The following is a 14,398-nucleotide window of genomic DNA, read 5'->3' as shown; positions in this document are numbered from 1 at the left end:
AATAAATAAGACTATTACTAATAATATTATTAGTATTTTTTACAAATATTATTTATTGTAATTTTATTTTTGATTATCTGAATTTTAGAGCATTCTTTCAAAAAATAATACTACAAACAATGGCAATAAAAAAAATTATATACTAGCTTAACCTCTATTGGATTTATATCTAAAAGCAAGTTGATTAATTATATTCAGTTTATATTAGCATTTAAGCTTCAAATATTGTTGAAATTGATTGTCTAAGTTTGGATACTTTTAATTATAATATATATATATATATATATATATATATATATTTACATAGTTACATTGTATTTGGAACTTTACATCTTCAATTTAAAAATATGAGATTCTAAATTTCTACCTATTTGCAATTCTAATACTTAATTGATGCATTAGATAACAGATGTACTTATGTACTTGAATTTTTTAAAATGTACTACTCTATAGGAACAAATACTTATTTTGGTCTTTATGGATAAGCAATCTCTTCTTTGAAGCTTTTATTAATTGTAATGTGGACTTTATTAGCTCAACATTAAGCCTAAGGTTTTTTTTGTAACTTTGATGGCAAGCAATTCTATCCTATTTTTATTTATTTATTTGTATAGATAACAAAATCTCATAAAAGACATAGATATTAAAGCTAAGGCAATTGCAAACAATTGGTGGGATTCTACAAGCAAAGTTTGTGGCTATTTTAAGGCTTATTACAATATTAGAATAGAATATTTGTATCAAAAATTTGACACAAAGACATCTTCTATACAACATATTTTAGACAAATGCAAAATATTCAATTTAAATAAATAAACTAAAATTTAGATAGAAACCTTCAACTAGATTTGCCAATTTATAAAGACCAGAAGATTATATACTATCGGATATACATTTCTCAAAGAATTGCAATGAGCCAAATTGTAGTAGATAGCATTTAAAGTGACTTCTTTAGAGTACAAGTAGGTTTATTTTTTACATGTTTATATTTATTGAATTGTGGAGATATATTTTTTGATACTAAGAGATTCTTTAACAAATAAATTTAATACTTCATATTAACTATTATATGATATTATTGATATTTTGTTTTACTTTTTGTATTTTACTATAGATATTAATATTACATTTCTGGTATCACATAGCAAATTAGTTGGTTAGAATTTCACTTGTGATTTTTCAAGCTTATAAATTATTGTGAAGTCAACAAATAAAAATATTCAAGTGCAAATTCGACTAAAATTATTTGAATTAGATTTTATGTGAAATAATTTAAGATTATTAGAAGATTTAGTTTGTTGAATTATGGATAAAAATAGAATACGAATTATAATTAATACTATTGTAAAATATGAATCAATGAATAATTAAATAAAAAATTAATATATTATAACTTTTTTTTATTACTATTACTATTTTATCCACTTAAAAATACATGACATTAATGAGGCAATAAAGATATTAAAGTGATCATTTTCAAATCGCCCAATTTCGTGGAAATTCATCTTGGAGAAGATAGCTTCTGTTTTTTGAGACTAAAGTGCTTAAGCTAATATAGTTAGAAAAATTAAGAAAAAAGTTATGACCTACCAAATAAAGAAATGAATATAGCAAGAAGGCATGTGATTTTTTTTAAGTATTAAAAAATAAATCTATTGGAATCCATAAAATACATATATTAATAAGATATTTATTTGGATAGATTAAAGAAAAATTGGAAAAAATTTATATCTTCAAAGTTAAAAAAATATTATCTTATAAAATAAAATTTTAATAAATAAAAATAAATAAGTAAAATAAAGCTAGCGTAGTATAATTAAAGAGAGGGAGGAAAATATTAAACAAAAAACATTCTCAAATTATATTAAGATTTTACTAAAAGAGCACTAATAATAATTTTTTCTTTTATTGAAATGCAATTTGCAGAAAGACCTTATTACTAATACTTTTTTAAATTCTTAATATAGTAACAAAATTTAGTTTATCAAGTTTTTCTATTTATAATCACAAGAGAATTATATTTTGAATAAAATTTGTAGTGCCATTAAAAACATACCTTAATTTTAAGTGTCATCTTAAGACTTATTTTAAAAGAATTAAGAAATAACTTTATATTTTCAATAGTTAAATATGGTAGCATGTTAATTTTCTCAATAGTGGTCATATTTTAGATAAAGTACTGTTATGGTTTTATTTTAAATAAGTATAACAAATTATTTTAGTCTTACAAATATAATATAATTATAATAATAATTATACTCCTTAAGTAAAAAAAGCAAATAGAATTAAGTTATTTACATGAAGATATGACTTTGTATTTAAAATAGATTCATAATTTTGATGTTAATTAAATGCTATTATATTTTAAAAAATTATAAAACCTTTTAAATAAAAAATAAAAAAAACTTCAAAAATAATCAAACCTTAATATTGTAATTTAAAAATGAGATTATTCAATTAATTAAATTAATAAATAATAAAATATTTAAAATAAAAAGATAATCTGAATAAGATAAAAGCAACATCATATGAATCGTGGTATAAAAGTTGCGAAAAATTCTAAATAAATAAAATTATTAATATCAATATTAATTAAATTCATAGATTAAAATTTTAAAAAATCAAAGAAATAAATAATAAAAATAATATTAAAAATAGTAATATTAATAATACCAATAGTATTAATAATTTTAATAAAATTAGAAAATAATACAAAAACATTATCTAATATGATTTTTTTCAAAAGATGATATTTTTATAAATAATTTCTTATAACTATATAGGAATTTTTTTAAAGGACTTATTTCTAATATTTCATTATTTTAAATAGAATATATATATATATATTTAAAATTATATTTTCTTTACCATCAAAAATGATATTCTTTTATATTAGAGTAGCACAGGAAAACACCATAAGGAAACAAAAAAAAAAATAATAATAATAACTTTATGAAGTAACAAAAAATAACAATTTGGTTTTTAAAGAGTAGGTATAAAAAGAATCAGGTAAAAATTGAAACTAATTAAGGTATACAATATACACATATATGTATATTTTTAAAAAGTTTTATAGTAAAATTTTTATGGCAATGTTTAAGAGTACACTTTTGAATATTTATAATAAAAACAGATCAAATTCAAGTGCAATAATATGTATGATAATTTATTTGTATTTTTATTATGAGATTTAATGCTGAGTTTAGTTTAGATTAGAACACTATTTTGTAATTTTGATGATGATATTATAGTGGTCAAATTTTTAGTAGTTCTTTTTAATTTCAATGAATTGAATCTGGAGAATAACTGTTTTTATTGCTGTAGCTCTTGAATTATATGACTTCAAAAATAGATATGTGATTGTTACTTTTAGTTATTCAAAATCAATTGTAATAATTTTTAACATATATAATCATGTTAAAATATATAAATTATTTTTTAAAGATAGTAGAAAAATAAGAGTACTAAAAATATTTTTATTATATTGATCCAAAATCATCAAAGAAAGTTTTGTAAATATTGAAATTTTTTAACTTAAATTTAAGTACCTATGTACACGCCAATAAACTTAATGGGTTGTAAAAATTTATTCAAGAATATAATTCTAATAATATACTTAAAACAAAATATGTTAAACACTCACACACACACACATACATATATATATATATATATATTATATTAATATTAATATTAATATTAATATATATATTAATATATATATATATATATATATATATATTACACACATACAATATTGGATAAAATATTAAAATTAAAAGTTACAAGCTTTAACTTATATTGGATAACATTAACAATATTGGATAAAATATTAAAATTAAAAGTTTATCCAATATCAAATGTTTTTAAGAAGATTTAACACATCCTTCTTCTTAGTTACTATACATGAAAATAAGGCTATAGTCATCTTCATTTGTGCAACTCTTCACTTCAATTCTAGTCTCAGTTTGACTTTTATGTTATGTTTGACTTTTATGTTATGACTTTTGTTTGACTTTTAAGTATGTTTGACTTTTATGCTATGACTTTTGTTTGACTTTTAAGTATGTTTGACTTTTATGCTATGACTTTTGTTTGACTTTTAAGTATGTTTGACTTTTATGCTATGTTTGACTTTTAAGTTTAAAAATCATTCATAAATTAAAAAAATTAACAATATAGTTTAAGATATATTCAACTTTTGTAAGCAGCAATAAATATAATTCAATACAAATTTTAAAATCAATAAATTTAGTTAATCAAATTATGTAAATACAAAATTAAATAAATTTTTACATAATTTGATTAACTAAATTTATTGATTTTAAGGTTTTACAAAATTTTAAATTTTTTAAAAACATTTAAAGAAATTGGTATGATGAAATGTTTAATAATTAAATAAAATCTTTAATTGATAAATTTCATAGAATTTAGTAGAAATTACTCTTGTATTTTAAGTCAGTGACACAATTTGGTATAAAATCAATAATTTAATAATTTGACATATTTTGCCATTATAAAGAGTAATTACAATCTGTACATAAAGGTGCTATTTTTTAAAATAAATACTCTAAGATACATATTTTTAAATATTTTAAAGGATTAAAATCTTGAATCAATATTATTAGTGAAGACATTAACTTAATAGCTTGGAAACTAAGTTAGTAACTTTAGTTAGGTAAATTTTAAATGAATATAAAAAACTCCATAAGATAAATTTGCAATAAATGTAATCTGTCTGGCCAAGTAAAATTAGGTGAACTTTGTGAAACTAGCAAAATCAAGCTTTAATACCACAATTGCTTTGACAATAAATAACTTTGACACTTCAAGTATTTTTAAGATTATATAATCTCAAATTTTAATAATTAAAGTTAATACTAAAAAATAGTATATTAAAATTTAATTTTATAAATTTAGTATGTATATATATATATATATATATATATCTATTTACACACAAATACTTTATGTGTTGATTTTATCAATGTTTCATTACAAATTGTATTTTATACAGATAAAAAGAGGCTAAAATATTTTATGCAATTTTAAAGCAATTTAAAAGCTTATGGGTCATTTCTTGAGTATTCGTCTAATTAAATTGTAAGTTGCAAATAAGTGATTTTGCAACTAGAAAAAAATGTGAATTTACTTTTCAGCTTTAATATAGATGGCGGTTTTAATTTTTTTATGTGTATATATATATATATATATATAAATATAAATATATATATATATTAAAGATCCAATCAAAGAGATTTTATTGATTTCTTTCTTAAAAGTAAAATTATAAAAAAATCACTTAATATACTCTATTTTTAAATTAAAATAATATAAAAAGGATATGATTAAAAATATAATTTATAATAAAGTATGGATGATTTCAAGAATCATGATTTTATAAACCATCAATATCATAGTGTAGTAGGTGTTAAATTTGAGAACATATTTTAGCTTTATATATACCAATTTTGAGTTATGACAAATTTTCTTAGCTACATAATTGAATTAAGATAGTAAAAATTCTAATAAGATAATATATATATATATATATATATATATAGTTATATTGGTATAGAAAAATATCATGGACTGTGACAATGTCAATCTAATAAAGTAATTAGGTTTGCTTAAATACAAAGACCAAAAAAAGGTTATATGAACTTAATTTTCTGATTTAATATAAATTATTTCAAAACCAATATATTTTAGTTTTTTTTTTTTTTGTTTTTTTTTTTTTTTTATAATTAGATAATATATATTTTAGGTTTTAAAAAATAAAATAAACTACAATATTTTATTTTTTGAAATTTGGATAGTGTAGGATTTTAATATTGAATATTATGCAATTAAAAATAAGATTTAAAGTATATTGTACAGATTTATTAAACAGTTTTTAAAAAACAATAGAATATAAATAAACTTAGAATAATATTTAGGTCCTAGAATATTATACTTAAAATATAAATTTTATAATTTTTATACTTTTTTAAAAATTGAATACTATGCAAATAGAATGGCTTTTAAAATATTTAATTAAATATATAAAAAAGATAACTAATATATTCAAATAATTCTTATATATATAGAGAGAGCGAGAGAGAGGGAGAAAGAGAAGAGATAGATAGAAATAGAGAGAATTGCTAATGCCACATCTCCAATTGATATTGCTACACCCTATGTGACCTCCACACAACTTAAATTGTCTAAAAAATGTGTATCTATGTTTATGGCACATTTGATAGCTCAATATTATCCCAAAATAGAATGTATCAAAAAATTAGTTTTTTGTGTTTTTAGCAATTAAATTAAAAATTAAATAAAAATAGAATAAATAATTTTTGAAGCAAATATATATATATATATATATATATATATAGTTTTAAAAACCAGCTTTTAACTTGTATTTTCATAAAATATTCCGTGTTTTTAACTACTAGCCTTTTTTAAAGCAAAGAAATAAAAAAATAAATTGAAGAAAGAGACATATTATTAGCTAGTTGTCTACAAGGAGGTCACATGTAGTATTGTGATATAAATTGGGGATGTAGCATTAACAATTCTCTCTCTCTTTCTCTTTGTATATATGTATATATATATATATATATATATATAGTGAATAGCTTCTATTAAGCATATATTATAATAATGTGTTGTATATTTTTAAAAGTGTTAATTCAAATTAGAAATCAATTGACTTTTAATTGACTCTTAATTAAAGTAAAACCTTCTAAAAAATGAATGTCTTTAAAGTATTACACTATCATAGTAGCAACCTTATGATGATCAAGAGAATTTGTAAAACTAACAAGAATAGCATATAGCTAAAGAATTAAAAGCAATTAGGCCAACAACTTATAACAAACATAAATATGTCTTTTATTCTCAAAAAAATAATATATTTAAGGTTAATAACTTTGAGTCTAATAAAAATTAAAGATGACTCACACTTAAAAAAAACATATATATATATATATATTATTATTATTATTATTATTAATGTAGTTGATTTATATACATTTTTTATCAACTAAATATTTTTCTTATTTTAAGTTCTAAAATTGAAGTTTAGATGTAAATAAATATATATATATATATATATATATGTAATATTATAAGAACATTTAAAAGATTTGTGATAAAGAATATCTTGACTTTTATAATGTTAAGGTTATGAATAGTATACTTTCTTAATTTTTTTCTTTTTGGAAGTATAGGATTGGATATTGTTATGGTGCATTATTTTAGTAAAAAACTTCAAAAACTTCAGAAATAAAAATGTTTTAAGAAGTTCACTATCTTAAATTTTAAAAATTGGTTATTAATAATGTAGCAACTAAATTAAATAGAATAATAGAAAAAAGAGATTATTGAAAAGCAGATTTTGAAATAATATTTAAAAGTAATAAAAAATACTATTTTTTAAACGAATGATTATTTATTTATTTATTTTTCATTCTAATTGATGGCAAATGTGGAAGGAAGCCATGAATTTAAAAAAATCATTTGTTTAAAATGTGGAAGGAGGTCACTACGAAAAAGGCATCAATAAAAGAAAAGGAAGGAATCAATAAACCGGAAAAAGTTCTGATGCATCTCATTACTTCAGCAACGACAATAAGAATACATAGCTCAAAAATGAAGCTCCCCTGAAAGTAACTGGCGGCTAATAATATGATCATGCTTCCCGACGTGAATATCATCTAAAAGATGCTCATGACATGTTAAGTTGGTCAGTGATTCAAAACACTTTCTATGAAAAGCCAAACCGCCATTACAGGGCAGAGGAACACCTTCCACTCCACTCATCAGTTTAGTCGACTTGGAGAGCTACTGAAGTGATCACTTCATGCATTTCACTCACTCAGCAAGAGATATCACAATAGCCACACCCATGCCAAGCACCATGGGCACAAGTTGGGCAAGAGTGGCAGTGAAGGAGTTGCCCTGATCATGCATGCCAGGCATGACACCACCTACCGACATGTAGATAAATCCACCTGCAATGAAGCCCTGCAACAGTAGTAACCCATATGTTGAAAAGGCTACCTTGGGATTTAGAGCAAAAATACGGCAGTCGTGGACACAATCTGAGTTGAGAGAAAAGACTTCAACTACAAGAACTATTATTCATAATTAAATAGAACTGTTTGAGATAGCCCTGTTAATTGAAAACAGAATCAAACTTGAGCTCATAAGCTTGCTTACTTCAACAAGAGAGGAATGACCCGCGTTGCCACCCAGCATCAGGGCCTGTCAAAAAGACAACTAATTAAGTCAATTTAGGAGAAAACGTTTCCAACGTTCACACTCTAGGTTTCTCCAATCAACAAATTCAACAGTACTTATAATAGCGACGTACACAAAAAAATCTTGCCAAAGTCCATACAAAATGGTAATTCTCTCAAATTTAGATTATCAACAGATCGAAGACTCATTCCTAGCAAACTACACGCTAAGATCAATGTTTAGTGAGGGCATACCGCAGCAGTCCCAGCTAACGCAACCAAAGCCGAAAGGAAGTTGAATGCAAGAGCCTCAAACACACTGAAGCCAGATTTCACCAAGATTCCGAAGTCCCCAACCTAATTCCGTGAAACATGGTTCGTCAGACCCCAATGTTTATTTTGGCCTTCTAATGACCATCTGAAAATAGCTCATCATCTGCTGAAGAGAGAGTTTCACTGAATAGAGGAAAATCTTCTAGCTTTTGAAGGTCATTAGTTTGCGACCAACCAACAACAGTCTCACAGGCAGAACTTGCAGGTTGGAAACAACAAGGATATATTGGATATTCTTCACTCATAGCACACGAGCAGCAAAACTTCAACACTACATTTTACAGATTAACGCTACGTTGAACACAAATGAAATCCACAATAGATATTCAAAGCCGCATAACTCCAAAAGACATAAAAACATTGAGCAATAAAAACTTTGAGCCATTCTAAAGAATTAAGATATGCATGGGACCAACTGAAGTACGAAAAAGGACAGACCTCCTGAGGAAGCTCATGCGCAAGTAGAAACAAAGTTCGTGACCACCCGCCAACTGTGCCATGCAGCAAGAAAGCACTCCCAAGGGCCATGCCATCTGTGAAGTTGTGCTGTAATACACAACACACCCAAAAAACATTCGCAATTTCTTTAAAGACGTCTAAATATAACCACGAGACTCAAGACAACTGAATTTTCAGTACATTATGCGATGCTCTGCCAAAACTAGACCATACAAAATTATAACAGAAGCAGTCATAGGTTAGTTAATAGGATTTCCCTTGACACTATGACAGTAAAACAGAGCCAACCAAATGACGTCTACGTGATAGCTACACATGGGAAAACTCTATATTTAAGTCCCTAGATCGTCATTTAGAAGGAATCAATAATTTACGTACCACTGCATCAGAGAAGAGGTTGAGGTAACCTATGACGAATCCCCCACTTGCATCCACCTGCTGTTGTGGCTGTGCCGGTGCTGTAGGGATGGCATCGCCAACTGAAGATGTGTCTTTCTTCTTACCACCTTTCCTCTATTATTTAGTTTACAAGTTCAAGAAACGCCTTAAAACCATGCCAAACATTTGCAATTGAACTTCAGGTAACTACGTGTTTTAGTGGCACAACTATTGCAGGACTCATGGTTCAACAATAGAATTCCAAAAATAGAGTTAACCAAGATTTCCACCATCAAGTAGAGTATGCCTTAAAATGTTGTTTCTCATTAACAAAAGCTATTTACATAATTCAAAACTCGAAAGAAATGGTTTCGAGGCGTATGAACCAAAACGAATGTAACCAGTTCTATGAAAAGTAGGAAGCACTGGAAGTTAATGGAATTTGAGATAATTGAAACGCCCAAAGTCGTGTACAACGAGATAATACCTTTTTAAGATCCGAAGTTTTAGATTCTAAAGGTTTCGACTCCTTATCTTCGAGGGCAGCCACATCCCCAACTGCTTCAATCTTCTCAGAACCCTCCGATTTTTTGACCTTGTTCTTTTTCTTTTGATGATGATGATGAGTGTGACCAAGTGCACGTTGGCCACCGCGACTGGACAGCTCTTCATAGCGTCTTACAATCTTCTCAACAATGTAGAAGAGAATGATTCCACCTAAGTTCATACAGGCGTCAAATTTCAACCCATAATTTATTCATCATGAATACAATAACATGATTCCATAGCGCACAATGGAAAAGATCAGGATGAGACGGTCAAAAAGTTCAGAGAAATAACACTATAGTTTTAACATTATGTATGAGTGTTAAGAATAAAACTCAATGTGATCACTTCTAGTGTATGATAGAATAGAAATCTAAAAACAGACTGACGAAACAACGGAATATTAGATTACCAGATTCTGGTTTTCAGGCAAGCCTTACCGAGTACAGCAAGACCAATCGACAAGTCTTGCAGAGAGTGTGCATGACCGTGGCCTGCAGCGGGAGAGTGCTCGTGACCATGACCATGACTATGATCATGATCATGCTGATGTGCACCGTGAGAATGAGATGAAGATTCAGAACTTCCTGGAGCCACAGAAAAGAACACGATTATACATTTAAACGAGCTATAAGTTGTTTACAGTGTGCTCCATCATCTCCTAAGCTTCAACGATTCAAATCGAGGAGGAGAAACTTCTCAGCTAGTATAACTTGAGCCCTAGTTGTTCAGAGGACAAGAGCTGCCACTATTTAATCACCATAACCCCCTAAATCATACTTCAAAAAGAACCCGTGATATTGCTTGAAACGATGAATTGCAGAAGGAGCTGGGTCCTAATTCAGAAACATGTAGTGTGATACTGTGGCAAGTGGTTACCGAATGCATGAGGAAGTTGATGAAGGAATGCATCCCCTAACATTGCACCAGCCTGTAAGACGTATCCACCGTTGTTGTCAGCACAATCCTAAGATCTTTGTGGTGAATAGCATGAACTTTCGTGCCTGCTATTAGATAATTTAATAGTTTCGTTGTTCTACATACAGTGCTGCAACCAAAAAACCATCAAAAGGCAGAAAAGACAGCTGATCCATGAAAAAGATATTTGAGGCAAGGTCCCTGCCACTAAATATTGCAGAGCGTACCCCAAAAGAAGCCAAAGCGTTGACCACGCCCTCTGAAGGCTTGCCATTTGCTGCATGAGACACAAGAACCAGCTCAGTTTCACAACATGACGACTTCCAAGACTGTTATAATGTTCCGTACCAAATTTGTTCAAATAACTTGGGAACACCAGAAAGTAAGAGTAGCAATTGCGAATTGATTCTTTCAGTCGAAGCTCTTGCACGTCTAACACGGGTACCAAACAGTAAAATGGAATCCCCAACCACTTAGTTCTAGGTAAAAGAATAAGAAAAAAAGAAAACAAGGAGGATGATAAATAAATAAAAACAAAGAAGTAAGAGTAAGGGACTCTGAGAGATACTTACAGACAATGCAAGGGAGCAGCATTAGGCATATAAGAGAGGCCAAGCTCACTAGCATTGAACAGCCCATTGCGCGCAACCAGATGCCTTTTCACATGCACACACATTCAAGCAAAAGATCATCAATAATTGGAACGTCTTTTGTGTAAAGTTCATTTTTTCCACAACAAAAATAGTAAATATACAGCCGCATATAACTTTGACGCAACGTACACAAAAAAATGCCCGTTCCTTGGTTATTCGTCAAAAATACAGGTCCATAACAGACTGCCAAGTATTTGCAGATATTATCTCATGACCTAATCCCAATACACTATAAAGCTTACAGTTAAAAAGCACTTCCAACAACCACGTGCTGTGAAAGACCAAGAGAAAATTTTAGAATGAAGAGAATGCATTACAAATCCAGCAACTGTGTCCCAACCACACGTTTCCAAGATCCACACTAGACATAATATAAAACGAATTCAACGCCATTCAGTTTGAATTCTGATCCTTCGAACCTTGAGTCCAGAACTGGAGGTCTGAAAAAGCCCTTCGAGCACTTGTGAGCTTCCGACACACATTGTGTCTCCCCTGAAACTATACATCATCCTACAGTGGATAAACAAAGAATGCACTGCACAAATGTAAACGTTAAAATTGCGAGTGAGAAAAGAAATCGAACCTAGCTCGGGAACTGGAAAGCGACTAGACTGTTCATCACTTGAGTACACATGTCCCTCGAAACCATAATGTAGCAAATCCTCTTCCTCAGCAATCTCCTCAGGCAGTCTGAATTCCCTTTTCTTGACGCTCTCCCCGTGCTGATGTCCATGACTGTGACCACTATGATCATGGTGATGACAGTGGGCATCGCTTGCTTTAGAAAAGCCCACATTTGCGTGCTCATCTCTATGGCCGTGATCGTGGTGGTGGTGGTGTTCTTCATGTCCGCGATCATGATGGTGATCGTGCTTAAGTGAATGCTCGTGATCCACGTGGTTTTCTTCATGCCCACCGTGAGATTTCTCTTCCTCCGCGGCAACCTCGTGGTTTGATTCGGTACCCATCTGCAATTCCCCATCAGCCGCATTCGGATGAAGCTTCTGATGCATCTCATACGCATACTTATGCAAGAGGTTAATGACGTCCTCGCCTTTCGCACCATCCGCAGTTAACTGCGGCCCATCCGCATTGAGCTCCCCCTGGTTATCGACGGCCCGGTCAGTCAAGCCCTTCAACGTCTCCTCTAACTGCTTCATCCTGGCTTGGACTAAAGGATCAGCCATTCCACTGCCCTCAGACCCTTTTTCCCCTTCCACTTCTGCTTCTTTCTCCTCCTCCTCATCCTCTTCTTCACTTTCAAAACCCAACTTCTTCCTCTCCTCATCACTCAACCCTTCAATTTCCGCATTCCTCTCCAGAGCTTTCCGCTGCAGCTCGAAAATGTGCGCAAACAAATCAGGTGCATCCCCTTCGCCCAACTTTTCCTCCGCCCCCACTCCAGCTACAGGATCAGCCACGGACAAATCCTCCGGCCTCTTCGCGTTGAATTTCGCCAGCTCCCCGAATCCATTGATGTTCAATTCCTGAACCTCGCGAATGTGGGCGAACAAGTTCTGCAAAGAGGCCTCATCCTGCTCCTGGGCGACGGAGGTAGGCGGGAGGAGCAACAGGAGCATTGCCAAGAGCAGAGCTAGGGCGTTCATGGCGACGGGCTTCTTGCTACTACTGCTACTGCTACTGCTGCAGTGGCCCCGACCCATCGCCATCCCGAAATGAAGCACAACCCATGACAGCGCCATCAGAAGGGATCCGCAAGCAAGCAACGGGGGGGAAAGGAATCACCCAACATGAATCTCGCTCTCCTCCCTCCCTTTCTCCCTCCCCTCCCTTCCCTCCCGCCCTGGGTCAAACCAATTGGGCTGTGCATTTGACGAGGGTCGACGATGCTCATCTTCGGCGAGCTCCTTCTCCTGCTTCTTCTTCTCCTCTTCCGAGACCTTCGACGACGACGACGGTGACGATGGCGATGACGACGTCTCACGGAAGCTCGTTTCTAGGGCAAAGGAACCAACCCTCACTCCCCAACCAAGCAAATGAGGATCCATCTATATATATATATATATATATATATACATACATACATACATACATATAAGAGATTAGAAGAATTTTATCTTCTTAACAAGTTTTATTTTATTTTATTTTATTTTTTTCTTTTTTCGTTTGGTGCAAACAGTTGCTACACAATTTGTTAAATTAGTTTTGATATGCACATAGAAAGAAAGAAGTTGTTGTTTGTTTGTTTTTATTTTGTTTTTTTTATATTTATTATGTTTTTTCCATGTGTACATATAATTTTAGTATTTAGTAAGATTGATTTTTAAATTTTTTATAATTTTTTTTGCTTTACAAGTCTTACATTTTATTTGATTTTTTTGATACATTATTGATATATATATATATATATATATATATATTTTCTTCTTGGTGGATGTGAATGTGAGGTATTCAGGTAAGTGACATATTTTCTTTCCATCATTTTTTTTTTTTTTTTTTTTTTTTTCTGTTTTGGTTTATGAATGATGTATAGAGTCAAGGTTCTACAGCAATAAGCTGGGTTCTAATTCTATGGGATACACACTGTCTGTGCTAGATCATACATAATTTCCTGAGATTTTTTTTGCAAAAATAGTGATTAAAACATTTCCACACTCAGTATTTAAATCAAGAAGTTTAGACAAGTTCTTCTTGCATATTACTCAATGTTGCATGTACCATGTGGATGTAATAGAGCCAATGCTCAACCCAAAGTCACATTCATGCTTCAACAGACTTTGTCATGTCCATGTGCATTACACCAAAAGAAACACTCATGACTGCATATCTGAGCTTTCTCATTTGTAATAGTTCAGAATAAGAACCATATTCTGTGCAGGAGTCTCAAATCAAAATGGCCTTCACAAGTCTTTCATGTTGTAC

At 29.8% G+C, this 14,398-nt stretch overlaps 1 protein-coding gene across 1 annotated transcript; it reads right to left on the bottom strand.

The window, feature by feature from the left end:
* Positions 1-7,571: 7,571 nt before the first annotated feature.
* LOC112289773 (IAA-alanine resistance protein 1) lies at positions 7,572-13,378 on the bottom strand. The gene is made up of 11 exons (XM_024535338.3): positions 12,099-13,378; positions 11,435-11,518; positions 11,090-11,139; positions 10,824-10,875; positions 10,385-10,531; positions 9,886-10,115; positions 9,399-9,533; positions 9,000-9,107; positions 8,484-8,585; positions 8,209-8,253; positions 7,572-8,013 (listed from the first exon to the last, which is right to left on the bottom strand). The coding sequence occupies exons 1-11, from the start codon at positions 13,216-13,218 to the stop codon at positions 7,861-7,863; spliced, it is 2,226 nt and encodes a 741-aa protein (XP_024391106.1). The 5' UTR covers positions 13,219-13,378; the 3' UTR covers positions 7,572-7,860.
* Positions 13,379-14,398: the final 1,020 nt, after the last annotated feature.

This window comes from Physcomitrium patens, chromosome 12 (assembly GCF_059467195.1).
Source record: "Physcomitrium patens ecotype Gransden chromosome 12, ASM5946719v1, whole genome shotgun sequence".
Classification (NCBI taxonomy): Eukaryota; Viridiplantae; Streptophyta; class Bryopsida; order Funariales; family Funariaceae; genus Physcomitrium; species Physcomitrium patens.
Note: the sequence above shows the minus strand (reverse complement) of the source record. Positions and strands in the feature narration are given on the sequence as shown.

Bases quoted from the DNA above. Each gene is read 5' to 3' on its own strand.
- LOC112289773 (XM_024535338.3), bottom strand. From the start codon at position 13,218: ATGGCGCTGTCATGGGTTGTGCTTCATTTCGGGATGGCGATGGGTCGG. The intron at 8,586-8,999 runs GTCTGTCCTTTT...TCACGGAATTAG, and splicing joins CGCATGAGCTTCCTCAGGAG to GTTGGGGACTTCGGAATCTT. The intron at 8,254-8,483 runs GTATGCCCTCAC...TCTTTTTGACAG, and splicing joins CGTTAGCTGGGACTGCTGCG to GCCCTGATGCTGGGTGGCAA.